This window comes from Giraffa tippelskirchi, chromosome 2, assembly GCF_054371585.1.
Source record: "Giraffa tippelskirchi isolate mGirTip1 chromosome 2, T2T-mGirTip1v1.2.pri, whole genome shotgun sequence".
NCBI lineage: Eukaryota > Metazoa > Chordata > Mammalia > Artiodactyla > Giraffidae > Giraffa > Giraffa tippelskirchi.
Window position 1 is genome coordinate 33,079,406 of NC_137276.1, and position 16,777 is coordinate 33,096,182.

A 16,777-nucleotide genomic window follows, 5' to 3' on the forward strand; every position below is an offset into this window, starting at 1 on the left:
TGTACCCACTTTTGCATGAAATATTTCCTTGGTATCTCTACTTTTCTTGAAGAGATCTCTAGTCTTTCCATTCTATTGTTTTCCTCCATTTCTTTGCATTGATCACTGAGGAAGGCTTTCTTATCTCTCCTTACTATTCTTTGGAACTCTGCATTCAAATGGGTATATCTTTCCTTTTCTCCTTTGCCTATAGCTTTTCTTCTTTTCTTAGCTATTTGTAAGACCTCCTCAGACAACCACTGCCTTTTTGCATTTCTTTTTCTTGGGGATGGTCTTGATCCCTGTCTCCTGTACAATGTCATGAACCTTTGTCCATAGTTCTTTAGGCACTCTGTCTATCAGATCTTATCCCTTGAATCTATTTGTCACTTCCACTGTATAATCTTTAGGGGTTTTATTTAGGTCATACCTGAATGGTCTAGTGGTTTTCCTTACTTTCTTAAATTTAAGTCTGAATTTGGCAATAAGGAATTCATCATCTGAGCCACAGTCTGCTCCTGGTCTTGTTTTTGCTGACTGTATAGAGCTTCTTCATCTTTGGCTGCAAAGAATATAATCAATCTGATTTCGGTATTGACTATCTGGTGATGTCCATGTGTAGAGTCTTCTCTTGTGTTGTTGCAAGAGGGTGTTTGCTATGACCAGTGCGTTCTCTTGGCAAAACTCTGTTAGTCTTTGCCCTGCTTCATTCTGTACTCCAAGGCCAAATTTTCCTGTTATTCCAGGTATTTCTTGACTTCCTACTTCTGCATTCCAGTCCCCTATGATGAAAAAGACATCTTTTTTGGGTGTCAGTTCTAGAAGATCTTGTAGGTCTTCATAGAACCATTCAACTCCAGCTTCTTCAGCATTACTGGTTGGGGCATAGACTTGGATTACTGTGATATTGAATGGCCTGCCTTGGAAACAAACAGAGATCATTCTGTTGCTTTTGAGATCGCATTCAAGTACTGCATTTCCAACTCTTTTGTTGACTATGAAGGCTACTCCATTTCCTCTAAGGCATTCTTGCACACAGTAGTAGATATAATGGTCATCTGAATTAAATTTGCTCATTCCAGTCCATTTTAGTTCACTGATTCCTAAAATGTTGATATTCACTCTTGTCTAACTCAATGAAACCATGAGTGATGCTGTGTAGGGCCACTCAAGATGGATGGGTCATTGTGGAGAGCTCTGACAAAACGTGGTCCACTGGAGAAGGGAATGGCAAACCACTTCAGCATTCTTGCCTTGAGAACCCCATGAACAGTATGAACAGTATAAAATACATGTGGTAGAAGGAAAAACTAAGGGTAAATTGTTTTCCCAGTTAAGAAAACTTAGTAACCAGCAGCTTATGCAAAGCCTGTGCTGTTAAATCAAACATTAACATAGGAACTTCCCTGGCGATCCAGTGGCTAAGACTCCGACCTCCTAGTGCAAGGGGCCTAGGTTTGACCCCTGGTCAGGGAACTAGCATAATTTTTTGCTCACTGTGATTTAAACAGAGCTGATTTTTCTCTTTGGTTAGTATGCTTTTGGACACATCTCCCTCTACTGCATCCCCCATTTCTGCCTTGGAGTTTTCCAACCAAGAATTCAGCTTTACCAGGAAGCGGGTATCCTGGCAGTAAGGAGGGTGTGATGCTGTCCCTCCCCAGCCATGCCTAGGGGTATGACTTCAGCCAGAGTGACAGAAAGGGTCACTGGCCTTGGAGGAGTCATTCTCCATCCTCCCATGGGCATCCACAAAAGCACCCCTTTATTTCACTAATCTTTCCCCACAACAGGGAGAAGCAGCAAGTGAGTCTGACAGCCCAATCATGACCCCAGGGGAACATTATGAGATTTTGACAGGAGAGGATACTATCTGCCTGGGCTTTCAACATGAATAACTTTAGTTTTCAGCAATGGACTTTCCCCTTAACCTCTCTGAGCCCCTGTTCACTCCCTTTGATCTTATGGGAGGCTCAGAATGACACATGTGAAGTACCTGGTCCAGTGCCCAGCACCTAGAGACACTGCAGTGGTTGATAACAAGATGATAAGATGAAAATAGCAATAATCATATTTACTGAGATCCTTTATGAGTTATAACTAGCATAAGTCATAAAACTGATTCATTTTACATGTTTCATAAATCATTACATTTACAGAGTTTTGTAACCAACACTACAATCCATTTTAGAAATTTACCATGTTCACCCTAACTCCAAAAGAGCCTTGATGCCCATTTTTGATCAATGATGTTCCCATGCTCAGCCCTGGGTATTCTGATCTGCTTTCTGTTGCTATAGAGTTATCTTTTATGAACATTCATACAGATGGAATCATATAATGTGTAATCTTTTCCATCTCACTCCTTTCACTTTACTCAATGTTTTTGACCATCAAATACTTTCAATCCCTTTCCAGCAATAATTTTACTTTCCTTAGTGATTGCCCAGCTGCTAAGTCATGTCCAACTCTTTGCAACCCCATGGACTGTAGCCCGCTGGGCTCTTCTGTCCATAGGACAAAGGGCTACAGTCCATGGAGTTGCAAAGAGTTGGACACAACTGAAGCAACTTAGCATGCTTGTACAGCAGCAGCTGGGAATCTGGTTAATTCTCTACATATTCGTGCGTGTGTGTACTAAGTTGCTTCAGTCGTGTCCAGCTTTTTGTGACCCCATGGACTGTAGCCCGTCAGGCTCCTCATGGGATTCTCCAGGCAAGAATACTGGAGTGGATTGCCATGCCCTCCTCCAGGGGATCTTCCCAACTCAGGGATAAAATCCTAGTCTCCAGCATCTCCTGCATTGCAGGTGGATTCTTTACCTGATGGGCCATGGGGATTGTTACCCTTTTACCTAAGCACAACAACTCTGTGTTAGATAAAGTAGCTAGTGGCATTCCCATCTCACAGAGGGGTAAACTGAGGAATGGTGACTTGTAAGAGGTCACATAGCCAGTTTGGTGGCAGAGAAATAACTGGAGCCGTGTCTTCCTGATGCAAGGCCAGCGGTCATACTGGACTCCACCAGCACAGAGGGCAGCCAACCTGCCCCTCCCTCTCCTTTGATCACAGAAGTTATTTACGAGGAGGGAAGGGGAAAGGAAGATGTTGTCTGATTGTTTGCAGATATGAAAGAAAGGGAAGCTTAGTAGAGAAGCCAGACAGTAGATACGACAACACTAACACGCCCAGGCCAAGTGAGCCCTTGGCTTTTAAAAAGAGAGGGGATCGCTGGGAGGAAATTCTGACTTAGACTTCTTTCTACTGCTTTATTTTTCAGGCAAGTTTTTTTTTTTTTTATCTCTTCACCAAAACCTTCCATCAACATCTATGAGTAGCCAAGGGTATTTTCACAATGTCAATTTTTTCTTTTCTACCTTGGATGTGGGCAAATCTCACCTTTACTACAAACACCTTCATTTATAGCACAACCAATAAGGAACAAACAGCAGAGCTGTGACTTTAGAACATATGAATGTGTAAAAGTCCCCTGAAATTTAGGTAGTCAAGACAAGGGTACTTCACAAAGAAAGCACCTCCCACTCACAATGTCAATCTTAAATATTGAGAATTTGAAGAGCAATATCAACTTGATGCCCTAGCTAATGAAACACAGTTGGACTCATACTACTACATATTCAGTTGATATTGCAGTTTATTGCCACAGGAAATGTTAAAAATTTCAAGTGTAGCTTCTTTTTCAAAGTGTTTTATTAAAAAGTCAGGTCAGGGTCAGGTTACATCTAAGTAAGAGTTAGTGGGAGGGGCCTCTCCTTTTGCAGGTGCCACTGGTGAGAGCTTATGGAAATTAGCCCTTTTGTAAGGACTGTGTGTAGAAAAAGAGTCAATGGGCTCTGAGTGAGAGCCTGAAGGACTCTCTAGTAAAGTACATGAGAACGAACTTTATGATGTCTGCATTTAATACTTTTCAAGCCCTTTCCCCCTTTTTTTGTGTTTGGAATACGTGGGCCTGTCTGATGAGGTGGCATGGGATGCCTTTGTCTTCCCTTGTAAACTCTGAGAAGGCAGAGGCCTACATTTACCTCTTCGACTCTTCCACAGCAACTAACATAGTACCTCCAAGTGCTTTACACATACCAGGTTCTCAATAATTCTTAGTAATAGATTATCCCCTCACTGTTTACTTATGTGTGCTTTATCTTGCAAACTCAAATAATACATACTGAGGGCAAGTCCAACCTACATTTATAGCATATCCCCTTTAAGTCCATTAGGAACTTTGAACTTGTAAATGTCGTAGGTTCTTAATTAAAATATTTATTCAGTTCAACTTAATTTAACAGACAGCCTTCATGTCCCTGAGCAGGAATGTCCAGGCAGGCAAATATCAGCCTGAGAGGAGGCAGCCAGGAGATGCTGAGGGGTGCTGTCTTAGCTCTGGCCTCTCCCATTCCAGGCCTGCTCCCTGTCCAAGGAGTGAATCTCTGCCAGTCTCTCACCTTCCACTCTGATAATGATGGTCAGGTAGGGAGAGGGGAAGTGGGCACGGTGGACAAGGCCTTCTGTGTCCCTTTTGTGGCTTCATAAGATGAGATTTTGATAACAGCTTGCTGCTTCTCTCAATGTGTCTATTTGTGAAATGGGTAAAGGCCCTGAAAACGCAGAGATGAATGAATAAGAGTCCTCCAAATGTGAAGTGAGGTGTGTGTACTGTGTAAGTGTGCACAGTTAGGAATGATTGGTATATCTAGGTGTGATCAGGAGTGGTGGGTCTGTGCCCCTCTGACTCTGGGCATCTCTGGTGTGCACGTATGTGCAATGATTATAGATGCAAGTGTGAGCCCCCTCCCATATGAACCCTTGTGAACTCTCACTGAGTCCATAGAATCAGAGGTTCTTAACTTGCCCCATAGGGACAAGGAGAGGTCATTTAGCAATGTTAGGATGGGAGTTCCTAACTAACATCCCAGTTCTGAGCTTATAAATTGGCATTTTAAAAAGTATTTCATTACCTTTGCCTATGATAGGTTTTCCCCCCTAACTTCAACGTAACTACTTATATATGCTTAACTGAAAGTAACAGAAAATGCGCATGTCTTTTGGAGCCTGCCAGCAAGGCCAGCTGACTGTGCCATCAGGACCAGAGACTGACCTGTGTATATGTCTGTGTAGGTCGCAAGAGTGGAGCCTGGGACTCTAAGTCAGCTTCTTTACCTGCTGCGCCATCCCCACTGCCCAGGGCTGGGTAAGTTTCTGTTGCAGAGAAGCAACTCTGTGTGATTTAAATGACTGGTCTCTATCACTGCTGTGAGCGGCCTGCCTGGAATCCACAAAGGAGTCCCGCCTGAGTATCTGGGGGCCAAAGAGGGGCAGGTGTCTTTCTGCTATTTCCATCCAGAAGAGCACATGTGCCCAAGCTCAGAAGCAGGCACACCTAGCATTACAATAGGTGTGCTCCTGGAGTGTGGAAATGAGACCCTCCTGTCCTAACTCATCTTCATATCCAAGGCATGCTTCAAGGTGGACTTCAGGTGCCCCTGCTGACATCAAAAACTAGCAGTCTTTCCTCTCATAAGCTGTCAGTTAAATCTTGAGCTCACTGACTTGTGCTCCACAAAACAGAAGCTCCAGAGCTTGAATAATTTTAAGACCCACAAGCAGGTTTCATTCCTATTTTCTACTCCTTGGCTTCTCTTCCAAGTAGTTAGTGATCTGTAAACACATGTGTACACAGAGCAGCAGGCACTGGGTGTTCAGTCAAAGCAACACTGCTAAGGTTCCTTTCAAAACGGAGATGAGAGGGTCATTTTTTCTCATTGAACTTAGAAGAACTTTGTAAACTGTTGAGTGAGTACTGTAATGTGTTAATACTACAAACAGCGACCCAATAATGTCATATTGGCTCAACAGGCTATTTTAAAAGCACACTTAAATCTGTCCAAGGCTGGCCTGCATGGTTATAGTCTTAATTCTGCCTTTGAGTAAAGCAAAGAAGCTTTTAATTTCAGGGTTTATTAAGCAAAACTCTGCACACTTCTCTCTTGGCTCAGTTTTACCACTTCGGACAAGTTACTTAGTCTCCTAATCTCTAAAATGTAATAAAAATACCCATTTTATTTTTATTTTTTTTTCTTAGTTTTCTTTCTTTTTTTTTTTTATTTTATAAATTTATTTATTTTAGTTGGGGGCTAATTACTTTACAATATTGTAATAGTTTTTGCCATACATTGACATGAATCAGCCATGGGTTTACATGTGTTCCCCTTCTTGGACCCCCCCCACCCACCTCCCTCCCCATCCCATCCCTCTGGGTCATCCCATTGCCCCGGCCCTGAGCCCTTGTCTCATGCATCGAACATGGAATGGTGTTCTGTTTCACATATGATAATATACATGTTTCAATGCTATTCTCCCAGAACGTCCCACCCTCACCTTCTCCCTCAGAGTCCATAAAATTGTTCCATGCATCAGGACAGTGTGAGGTTTAAATAACATGTGAATAGTCTAACCCAATACCAGGTGTCTTAGAGGCACTTGGGAATTGTTAGTATCCTTCCCCCAATCTTCCAGCTCTCAGCTGAAACAAAGTGAGAGATAGAGAGAAAGCCAGTATTTAGAATAAATGCAGAAGACAATTATAAATTCTTAGCTTTCCTGGTGCCTCAGATGGTAAAGAATCTGCCTGTAATGCAGGAGACCTGGGTTTGATCCCTGGATAGGGAAGATCCCCTGGAGGAGGGTATGGCAACCCACTCCAGTATTCTTGCCTGGAGAATCCCCATGGACAGGTGAGCCTGGCAAGCTACAGTCCATGGGGTCACAAAGACTCAGAAATGACTGAGCAACTAAGCACACGGCGCAACATTAGATCCAATCTCTACTGAACTAAGACAAACTGATACGTTAGCTCATGCAAGAACCCTCAGGACCAGAGGTTGCAGTGGTTTTCAAACACATCATTTGTCTTGGATTTATCTGTTTGGAGTGAAATTCTAGGCATATGTCCAGTAGAGAGAAGTCACCAGAAGCTGGAGGGACACTGGCATGGGGAGGCGCTGGCTGCAAACACAACTGCTTGGCCACCCTCACGTCTTCACCCTCCTTCCCCAGACAGTAGCCCTGGGGTGCTGTTGGGGGAAGGGAGGAATCTGCATGCACCTTTGAAAATACTGATTGTGGTCCCTTACATTACAGATGAGGAAACTAAAGCTCAGACTGGCCCTCACAGCCAAGAGAGAGGCCTGAGGTCACAGAGTAATTAGTTGCAGAACTGGAACAAGAGCTCAGTTATCTTGACTCCGTGGCAACTGGCTCTCTTGTTAATCCCCATTAACCCCTTGACCATCTGTCAGCGGGCGCTATCTGAGGTTCGGAAGATCATGACTGAATCTTGTTTCTGCCCCTCTCTGCCCTTCATGGATCATCTTCTTACACACTTGTATCACTTTCATTATTCTAGTTTATATTTGAGAGTAAAATGATAAGTCGTCAGCTCCTCTTTATCTCTGCTGTATTTTAACAAAGTCAATCTCTTTTTATCCCCCAGGAAGAAAACAGCTATGCCACTGAAGACAGTAAGTTAATCCTGCATTTAAATGTACTTCATATTTCCTGCATTGTTCATTCTTATCCATTTATTTAAAGTTGACAGTGCTTTCAGCTGAGAGGAACACAGCAATCTTGTTGCTGCCTGGACAGTCCAAGAGAATCTTGGAACCCTCAGTTAGTCAGGGAAGATAGGAGGGTCCCATCCTCCAGGAAGCCTATGGCTTCACTGAGTAAGTGGTTGCAGAGGCCAGGCTCCCTGCCTCCTGTGACCTCTGCCTTCCCCTTGGGAGGCCCAGGGTCTGCTTCCCCACCCGCTGGCCTGGGAGCTAATGAGTGACAACTGTACATCAGGCACACAGCCCTGACTACACTCATATTCTGGCCAGAACGTGGGGAACCTGGGCCAGCCCACTATTTAAGGAAGCCCATCTTGACCTAGTATCTACACTGTAGCCTGATGTTTACAACCACAAACACCAAGATGGTGGGGTTCTGAGACCTAAGCCAGATGCCAGATTTCCACTGCACAGGCGCTACTGCCCAGCAGCTGCTGGGGGCCGTGCCTTCTACCAGCCCTGCTGACAGAGTGGGGAGACCTCACACCAAAGTGACACTGCTCCTTCCATGACACACTTCCGGTCCATCGTCACTTGATGCAAAGGTTGAGCTGGGGACTGTGTGTTTTTAATGGTTGTTCTTGTCATTGAAAGAAAAGCCATGCATCAAAGAAATATTCTCCCTAGTATTTATTTTAATAATATTGCTTTGACTTGTATTTCCACATACCACTGTATTGAAGATCCTTACCTTTTTTTTTTAATAGACTCCAGTTGCCTCTCAACAGAATGCCTCAAGTGTTTGTGAAGGTAAATCTATATTACTTTGATGGAAGAGCATGTCCTCTAAAAGTTATTTTGATTAAAAATTTGTATACAAATATATTTCTAAATTTCTTTCATTATTTATAAGGCAATTGTAAACATAAAATTCAATTTTCAAACAGAACAGTCTTTACTTTGCCATGAGTAGTGAGTAGCAAAGCTGATCAGGATCTGGGCTTGCCAAGCTGCATCTGTGCAATAGGCCACAGTCGACATGCCCCAAACCTGCCTGTCTGTAGACAGATATGACTTGCCAGAAACTGTACCACAACCTTACACAGGTATGCAGACTGATGTAGAACCATTCACATGTCTCAGAATTAATGGCTAAGTTAAGTAATGAAATTTTTAAAAATCTGTTTGTTTGAACAAGATCTTGTGCTAAGTTTTCAAAGTCATGTTTCCTGAGTTCAAATATCTATCTTCTTAGTACACCTTCAAATGCTTCCTTTCCTTTATCATAACCATGTATACTTTATATTAGAACTTTCCCATTTAAAACAAATTGAATTTGAAAAATACTGGGAGGAAAAAAACCAGAAGAATCATTCATAATCTCAAGACCTAAAACACTACATAGAAACTAAAGCTCTGTACCCATCTAATTCCACACTTGAAGGTACTCAATGTTAAAAGCTACCATTTCCTGAGTTAACATGGGCATACCTGTCTCTGACGATGGATGGCAGACATTTTCTGAATGTGCATTACAACTCACCAGTCTGCTTTCATTGCTCCGCTGGGTCTTTTCCATCATTTCCCACATCTTTCCTCCAGACTCCTTTCCTGTTGTATTGCTTTCTTCTGCCTTTCCTTTGATGCTTTTGGCTTGCTATCCTTCCATTCCTTATAGTCTTCCATGCCTGCTGAGCAGGGAGCTTGGAGTGATAGTGAAGCCTTAGGGTGAGCCTCTACAAGAAGTAAGTACAACTCTGAGCAAACTTTATGGCTTCAGAGCTTCTTGGTGAAAGACTTGCTCATGGGAAGACATTTGACCAAACTCAGTTTTTCTCAGTTGATACTGAGTTTGCGCATGGGGACAGACATTTCGCTCTAATCCTAATATGATCATTTTCTTGATGCAGAAAAACCTATACCTGCTGAACGCCACCGGGGATCTAGTCACAGACAAGAAAATATGCAGTCACCGGTGTTTCCTCCTCCTGCCCAGAAGTAAGAATCTTTTCCTTTAAAAATAAGTTTCCTTAACACCTGCATTGTCATACTGCACAGAAACACTGGCTTATAGTGATCAGTAAAGATTTAGTATTTCATTGCTTTGCAATTAAATTTTTTAAAAATGTTAAGTAGGCAACAACTTTAAAAGAACTGCTTAGAATCACAGAGACTTAACTAATAGTTCGGTTAATGATTGGACTGAAGTAAAATCCAACACAAGCTAAGCCTCCTTCTTTTAAAGAAACTAAAGGGAATAATCTTAATTCTCTTGAAGGTCGTAGTGCCTCTCCTGTCTTTAGATATGTTTGATTGGTTCTTCCTGTTGATCCTATGTGATGCACCTGTTCAGAGTATCTTCAGTGCAAACAAAAAGTCAAACTTATTCATCTTATACATTGCCCTTTAATTAATCTGAATTTCTTCCTTTCAGGTCAGTTCATCAAAAACCCATACCTCTGCCAAGTAAGTACAATGAAGGCATGAAGAGCAATATCAAGTATTGTGTGAGTTGGCTCTTCACATCTCCACCCAGGGGTCCAGGGAAATACTGCCTCTTCCAGTGGAGTATCTTAGTGTCCTTTCCAGCTTGTTTCCTCATCTGTAAAATGAGGCCAAGAATACTTATTTCATAGAGCTGTTCTGAAAAGTCAACAGATTTGGGATCATTCTTACTTTTTTCCTTTTTAGTTTTGATTGAGTATTTTACTGATCATCATTTATTTATTTAATTTTTTTCACAACAACAATATAACTATTTTCAAAATAAGATGATTAAGTAAAACAACATGTTGTGCCTGGTACATAGAAGGTCTTCAATAAATGGTATTTAAATTAAATCTAAAATACCTTTTAATGATTATAAAATGTATCTATAAAAGGTACCCTGAAAAGAAGATTTAGCAAATACCTGAATAACTTTCCCAAGGCAAATAATACAATACCCTAAAAGTATATGAAGTCAGGCTCACAGAACACAATTACCCAAACCTCGATTTGCTTTCTACTTAATGTAGGAAAAAAATGAAAACACAAAACAAAACCCTTCCTGACAAAGATAATTTGGAAAATATTCCAAAGTATTCAAGATTTGATACATTTAAATAAACAGAATAATTATTGTATACAAAATTTACATGTGTTTAAATAAACATAAATCTGTTTACTAGGTTTGAATTGGATGTTTGATTCATTTTAAATAAATGAAACAAAATATAACTTTTCTAAAATTCTGAACACAAAGTGAAATGGTGTAGCTATAGAATTTTTTTTTTTTTTACTATGTAAAGCTTTATTATACCCTTTACTGTTTTTAACCCAAGTCATTCTTTCAATTGACAAATACTTACTGACCATCTACCATATGCCAGGCACTATTCTAGACACTCAACGTTCAGAAAACTAAGATCATGTCATCTGGTCCCATCACTTCATGGCAAATAGATGGGGAAACAATGGAAACAGTGAGAGACTTTATTTTTTTGGGCTCCAAAATCACTGTAGATGGTGACTGCAGCCATGAAATTCAAAGACACTTGCTCCTTGGAAGAAAAGTTATGACCAACCTAGACAGCATATTAAAAAGCAGAGACATTACTTTGCCAACAAAGGTCCATCTAGTCAAGGCTATGGTTTTTCCAGTGGTCATGTATGGATGTGAGAGTTGGACTATAAAGAAAGCTGAGCACCGAAGAATTGATGCTTTTGAACTGTGGTGTTGGAGAAGACTCTTGAGAGTCCCTTGGACTACAAGGAGATCCAACTAGTCCATCCCAAAGGAAATCAGTCCTGAATATTCATTGGAAGGACTGATGCTGAAGCTGAAACTCCAATTCCTTGGCCACCTGATGTGAAGAACTGACTCATTTGAAAAGACCCTGATGCTGGGAAAGATTGAAGGCGAGAGGAGAAGGGGACAACAGAGGATGAGATGGTTGGATGGCATCACCGACTCAATGGATATGAGTTTGAGTAAACTCTGGGAGTTGGTGATGGACAGGGAGGCCTGGTGTGCTGTAGTTCATGGGGTTGCAAAGAGTCGGACATGACTGAGCGACTGAACTGAACTGATTCTAGACACAGGGGCTACAGCAGTAAACAAAATAAATGAGCCCCTCCCTTATGGAGCTTCTATTCTACTGGAGGAGATAGGAAAAATAAACAACTAGTTAAGTCATACGGTATCAGGTAAATGCTAATGCACCATAAAGAAAAATGAAGCAAAGTGGCAGAGGGTGGGCACAGAGAGGAATGGAGGCAGTGAGGGCTGCAGTGGCCTGGGAAGACCTTATCTATAAAACAGGGTCTGAGAGCTCCTCCCACATAGGGCAGATGTGAGGGAAAAATGAGCTAAGACTCAGAAAACAGAACAGGGCTAGCACATATCCAGGGATCAGAAAATGTCAGCCTTGAACTCCCTCAGCTGTCCAAACTGTGGAAACCCTTAGCCATCTTGTACTATGTACCTTAGAAGCACGTGAGCACCTCTTATGTTGCTCCCATCTGGGAATACTGTCCTCATCTGTTAGAAGACAGCCTTCCTTCATACCTAACCTTGCTGGGCCTGCCACACTGCTCCCTCCTGTTAACAATGGTGGCTCTCGCCTTTGAACATCCAGGACACTTGTATCTGAAGCATTTGGTTCATCTAATCCTGTTTATCCTGCAGACTTTCCCTCCTAAGAAAGGACGACTCTGGTTGCTCTGGTCAAAACCTTAGAGTCACCCATGACTCCTCGCTTGCTTTCCTCACACTCCTTCCAACTGTTCCTTCAAAATATGTTCAGGATCCAATCACTGTTGCTACTCCCACTGATACTATCTGCTTCAAGCCACCATCATCTCTTGTCTGGGTTTGCAACACTCAACTGGTCTCCTCTCTCTGTTCTTACCCCTGTCTCTCTATTTTCAGCCCTAGAGCCAGAGTGACCTTATTAAAAGACAGGCAGACAATTTTACTATTCTGTTCAAAACCCTCCAAAGGCTTCCCATGCCATGCTCGTTAAAGCTCAAGTCCTGTTAAATGTCCCAGGGGTCCGACAAACCTTGCCCCTTCCCCATCTCCTGTCTGACTTCATTCCTTATTCTTCTCCTCTTTTCTCACTGCACTCCAGGCACAGTGGCTCCCTCTCTATTCCTCAAATTTGCCAGGCCCTTGCATTCACTGTTCCCTATACCTGGAACATCTTTCCCTGAGATATACACATGCCTCCTCCCTCTCCACCTGCAGATCTTGCCCAAGTGTCACCTCAGTGAGGACTCCCTGACCTGTCTATATAAACATACTACTTGCCCAAAGCTATCCGCCACCCGCTTCCCTGTCTATTCTTCATAGCACTTATGACTCTGTAATATATGTATGTTTACTTATGTCTTTATTGCCTATCTCACTCCATTAAAGTTTAAGCTCGAGGAGGGAGGGATATTTTGCTGTTTTGTTGAGTGCTGTCTATTCCCAAAGCCTTTGAATGAATGAATACAGCCAAGTATTTTCTCCATTTCATGTCTCCACATTTAGATGGAGTTTGTACTTAAGGCAGCAATTCTCAATCATTTTGACCTCAGGACCATTCTAACACTCTTAAAAGCACTGCAGACCCAAAGAACTATGGTTTATGTGTTTCTTTCTAGTAATATTTAATGTATTAATTAAAAGACATTAAAAAATTTATTAACCCATTTAAAAAATATTAAACTCATTACATGGTAATATAAGTAACATTTTTTATGAAAAAATTATATTAAAAAAAACGATTTAGTGAAAAGAGTGGCATCGCTTTACACTTTTAAAATCTCTTAAATGCCTGCAGTAACAGAGACAGCCGAATTCTCAAATCTGCGTCTACATTCAACCTGTTACAGTATGTTTTACTGGTTGAAGTATACGAAGAAAATTGGGCTTCACAGAGATATGTATTTAGAAAAGACCTTGCAAATCCCCTGAAAGAATCTTGGGGATCCCCAGGGTCCTCAGGCCACACTTTGAGAAGCACTACTCTTAAGGATTTTTTGGTGTGATTTTTCATGTGTGTGCTCCTTGCAGCACCCAGCACAGTGTTGACATACAGGCATAGTAACTAATCGAGATATAACAGGATCCACTGACTTTTCAAATCCCTCTCAGGATTTCCAGAAGGGGGAAGCCCAACCGTGGATGGCCCACTACCCAGCTTTTCATCTAACTCCAGTTTGTCAGAACAGGTATGAAATGAACTCATAAACTGCAGGAAAGGGTGTGCCTTCTTATAATAGAGATTTGGAAGTGAAACTTGAGAACAGATTCTGTTTTAAGTTGTCTTGTGAGTTGTCATTTGCTGATGGGTACAGAGTACATTTTTTCCCCCAATTGTTAAGACCTTGCTCCATATATTCTAATTTGTATTCTGGATGTCATAAAAAACCATTGGTGCTTCTTCAAACCTAGCAAAGAAGTGTGCTGTTTTTATTGTTCTTCCTCTCACATAGATTCTATTTAAACTATGTAATTTTCTCAGAATAGATCTGTGGAGGCATATGATATTAAAACACATAAAATAGCAGTTTTAAAAAAAGAGAAAGGGCAAGTCTCTAAGCTTTCTCAAATTTAAAATAAGGATGATGGCAGGTATTTATCTTGCCTTCAAAGCGGTTATAAGAATCAAATAAGATAGTATTTGTAAACATGCTTTGTAAATTATAGAACACTCTACAAAGCAACAATAAGATCATAATAGAAAGGGAGATGGTAACTTCTTTAGGAGAAAGGAATAAATGGTTCAGGAATCTAGCAGGACTTAGTTCTTATGTTCAAGTATTAAGTCCAGCCCCTAAGGCCTAATGGGAAAATTATGTAATCCTTGTGGCTGAGCAAAAGAAGCATAAAACTCATTTTCAGATTACTGGCCCAAATGTAGTTAGGTCTTTCTGGTGATGCAAACTTTGTTTCTAGTGCCCAGAAACTACAGTGTCATTGAAGTGCCATCTCATGCTTAACAATGCCTTCTCATTCACAGGAAGCTGATGTTCACTGTAAACCATGGTATGCTGGTGCCTGTGATCGAAAGTCGGCTGAAGAGGCATTATACAGATCAAACAAGGTCTGACTGTTTTAAATCTCATATTCTGTCCTCAGCCTATATTGGCACAGTTGTCACCCTGATAATGTGTGCTTGTCCAACTCTCTGCAACCCCATGGACTGCCAGGTTCCTCTGTCCATGCGGATTCTCCAGGCAAGAATACTGGAGTGGGTTGCCATGCCCTCCTTATAATTTCTTCTTCATTTCTGAGATAGTTTTGCTTCTCTTCAACTTCTTTCCTGAGTTTTATCAACTCATTGTATTTTTCCTTGCTGTTTTTTGTCCACTTTTTGTTCATAATTTTTGAATTTATGATTCTATAATATTTTAAAAGATATTTAATTAAATTTGGAATGCCATGTTACATTTTTTTTAAACTTTTTATTTTGTATTGGGGTACACTTGATCAACAAATAATGTTGTGACAATTTCAGGTGAACAGTGAAGGGACTCAGCCATACATATACATATATGGATACATATACATGTATCCGTCCTCTCCCAAACTCCCCTCCCATCCAGGCTGCACATAACACTGAGCAGTTTCATGTGCTACCAGCTGAAATGTTTTGGTTCCCAATGTCTGCTTTCTTCTTATAGTGCTTTTGAATGCAATTTGTCTGATATGTTTTATTATCCATAGGTAACTTGTGAACATGGTTCCTAGTTCAAGAGTGCCCCTTAGATTTGACCTTAATGTGTCCCTTCACATATTTCCAGATCCTATAAACTTAGTATCTTCAGTGCCTCAAAAAGCTAGCACTGACCTCATTCAGAATTTTCTATAAGTATATATTTTACTGAAGTATTTTCTTAGAAAATAAAACAAGTTCTAATCAGTAATAAAAATCATATACCTAAATAATTACCTTTTGAATATAATATAGGCATTTTCATAAACTGATTTTTAACCTATGGAAATACAAGTAACACTAATCTTAATTATTTTTTTAATAAACAGGATGGATCATTTCTTATTCGGAAGAGCTCTGGCCATGATTCCAAACAGCCATATACATTAGTTGTGTTTTTTAATAAGAGAGTATATAATATCCCTGTGCGATTTATTGAAGCAACAAAACAGTATGCTTTGGGCCGAAAGAAAACTGGTGAAGAGGTCAGTAATTTCTCTTCTAATCCAATACTTCTGTAAAAGGCTTAAAGGTGGATGCAGGAGCTGTCCTTTTTAGTGGTCCTGAAATACTCTCAGATCAATTTTGAGCTCTTAGAGGGGCTTTGGACTTCCTTGTCCTGCTAGAAAACTCTGGTAAACAATGATTCTTCTTGGCTTAAAAAATATTCATCCCTATCCCAGAATAAATAGATCCGAGTGTCACCCCATTCCCCAAATATCTGGCCTACGGATATTAAAATAAATACATATTATTATACTAGCATCTAGAAGTATGACAGTCCTTTAGAACATTTACTTAAATTATCTATAATAAAAACATTGTCACAGATACTGAAAATCTGAATTGAAAAATGAAAACTTTGGTTAAATGATATTAAGCACATGGATATCTTGAAAAGTCTGTTTGTCTTTGTGTTTGAGTATTTTGGGGTAGAAAAAAGTAACTACATGATTAACACTTTTGCAACTGTTTCAGCATTATGTGGGTACATATTGAGTATTTTATTGCTTTGATACATTTGCTTTATTTTATTGACCATGGATTTTGAGTTATCAAACACGTTGTTTTTCGGTCCATGTGTGACTATTTCAAATACACTGAATTAATGTAGACAGAAAAAAAGAGTGTTAAGGGGAAACTGCAACTAAGTTATGCTCAATTCTTTGTTCAATTAAATCAGAAATATGTGTATAAGCCTGTATCTTAAATATGGGATATTAAAAGTATTTTAAATAACAAAAATATCACAAAAAGGCCTCAACTCCACTCCTTACTTCAAATATTTCAACTCAGCTCAACCTCTTACTTCAAACATTTCAATCCCCAAACTGCAACAAAGTAATACTCAAAAATATTCAGAAGAGTATAAGGACAGAGTGAGATGCTTATTTGTGTAAGCATAGCAACTCTCTCCCATATTTTCTGGGTTCAGAACACACTTTTTCATTAGGAATTCACCGCAAAGAGGTTGTGCTATTTCATTTCTTGGTTTGTTAGTCCATAAATTTAACCTCCAACTGAATTCAGTTTAACAATATGCTG

At 40.5% G+C, this 16,777-nt stretch overlaps 1 protein-coding gene and 1 long non-coding RNA gene across 3 annotated transcripts in view; one reads left to right on the top strand and one right to left on the bottom strand.

Moving 5' to 3' along the window:
- LOC145530245 (uncharacterized) overlaps window positions 1–9,280 on the bottom strand; it is a 32,580-nt gene extending 23,300 nt beyond the window's left edge. Inside the window, exon 1 of the long non-coding RNA XR_014071597.1 lies at window positions 9,088–9,280. This is a non-coding gene — a long non-coding RNA (uncharacterized LOC145530245). The remainder of the gene's footprint in view (window positions 1–9,087) is intronic.
- BLNK (B cell linker) overlaps window positions 1–16,777 on the top strand; it is an 80,577-nt gene that overhangs the window by 62,272 nt on the left and 1,528 nt on the right. For both annotated transcript variants that reach the window (XM_081551154.1, XM_081551163.1), the window contains 8 exons: window positions 5,113–5,185; window positions 7,487–7,514; window positions 8,312–8,354; window positions 9,455–9,542; window positions 9,979–10,010; window positions 13,669–13,745; window positions 14,537–14,620; window positions 15,562–15,717. In XM_081551154.1, the coding sequence (XP_081407280.1) occupies window positions 5,113–5,185; window positions 7,487–7,514; window positions 8,312–8,354; window positions 9,455–9,542; window positions 9,979–10,010; window positions 13,669–13,745; window positions 14,537–14,620; window positions 15,562–15,717 (581 nt within the window). The remainder of the gene's footprint in view (window positions 1–5,112; window positions 5,186–7,486; window positions 7,515–8,311; window positions 8,355–9,454; window positions 9,543–9,978; window positions 10,011–13,668; window positions 13,746–14,536; window positions 14,621–15,561; window positions 15,718–16,777) is intronic.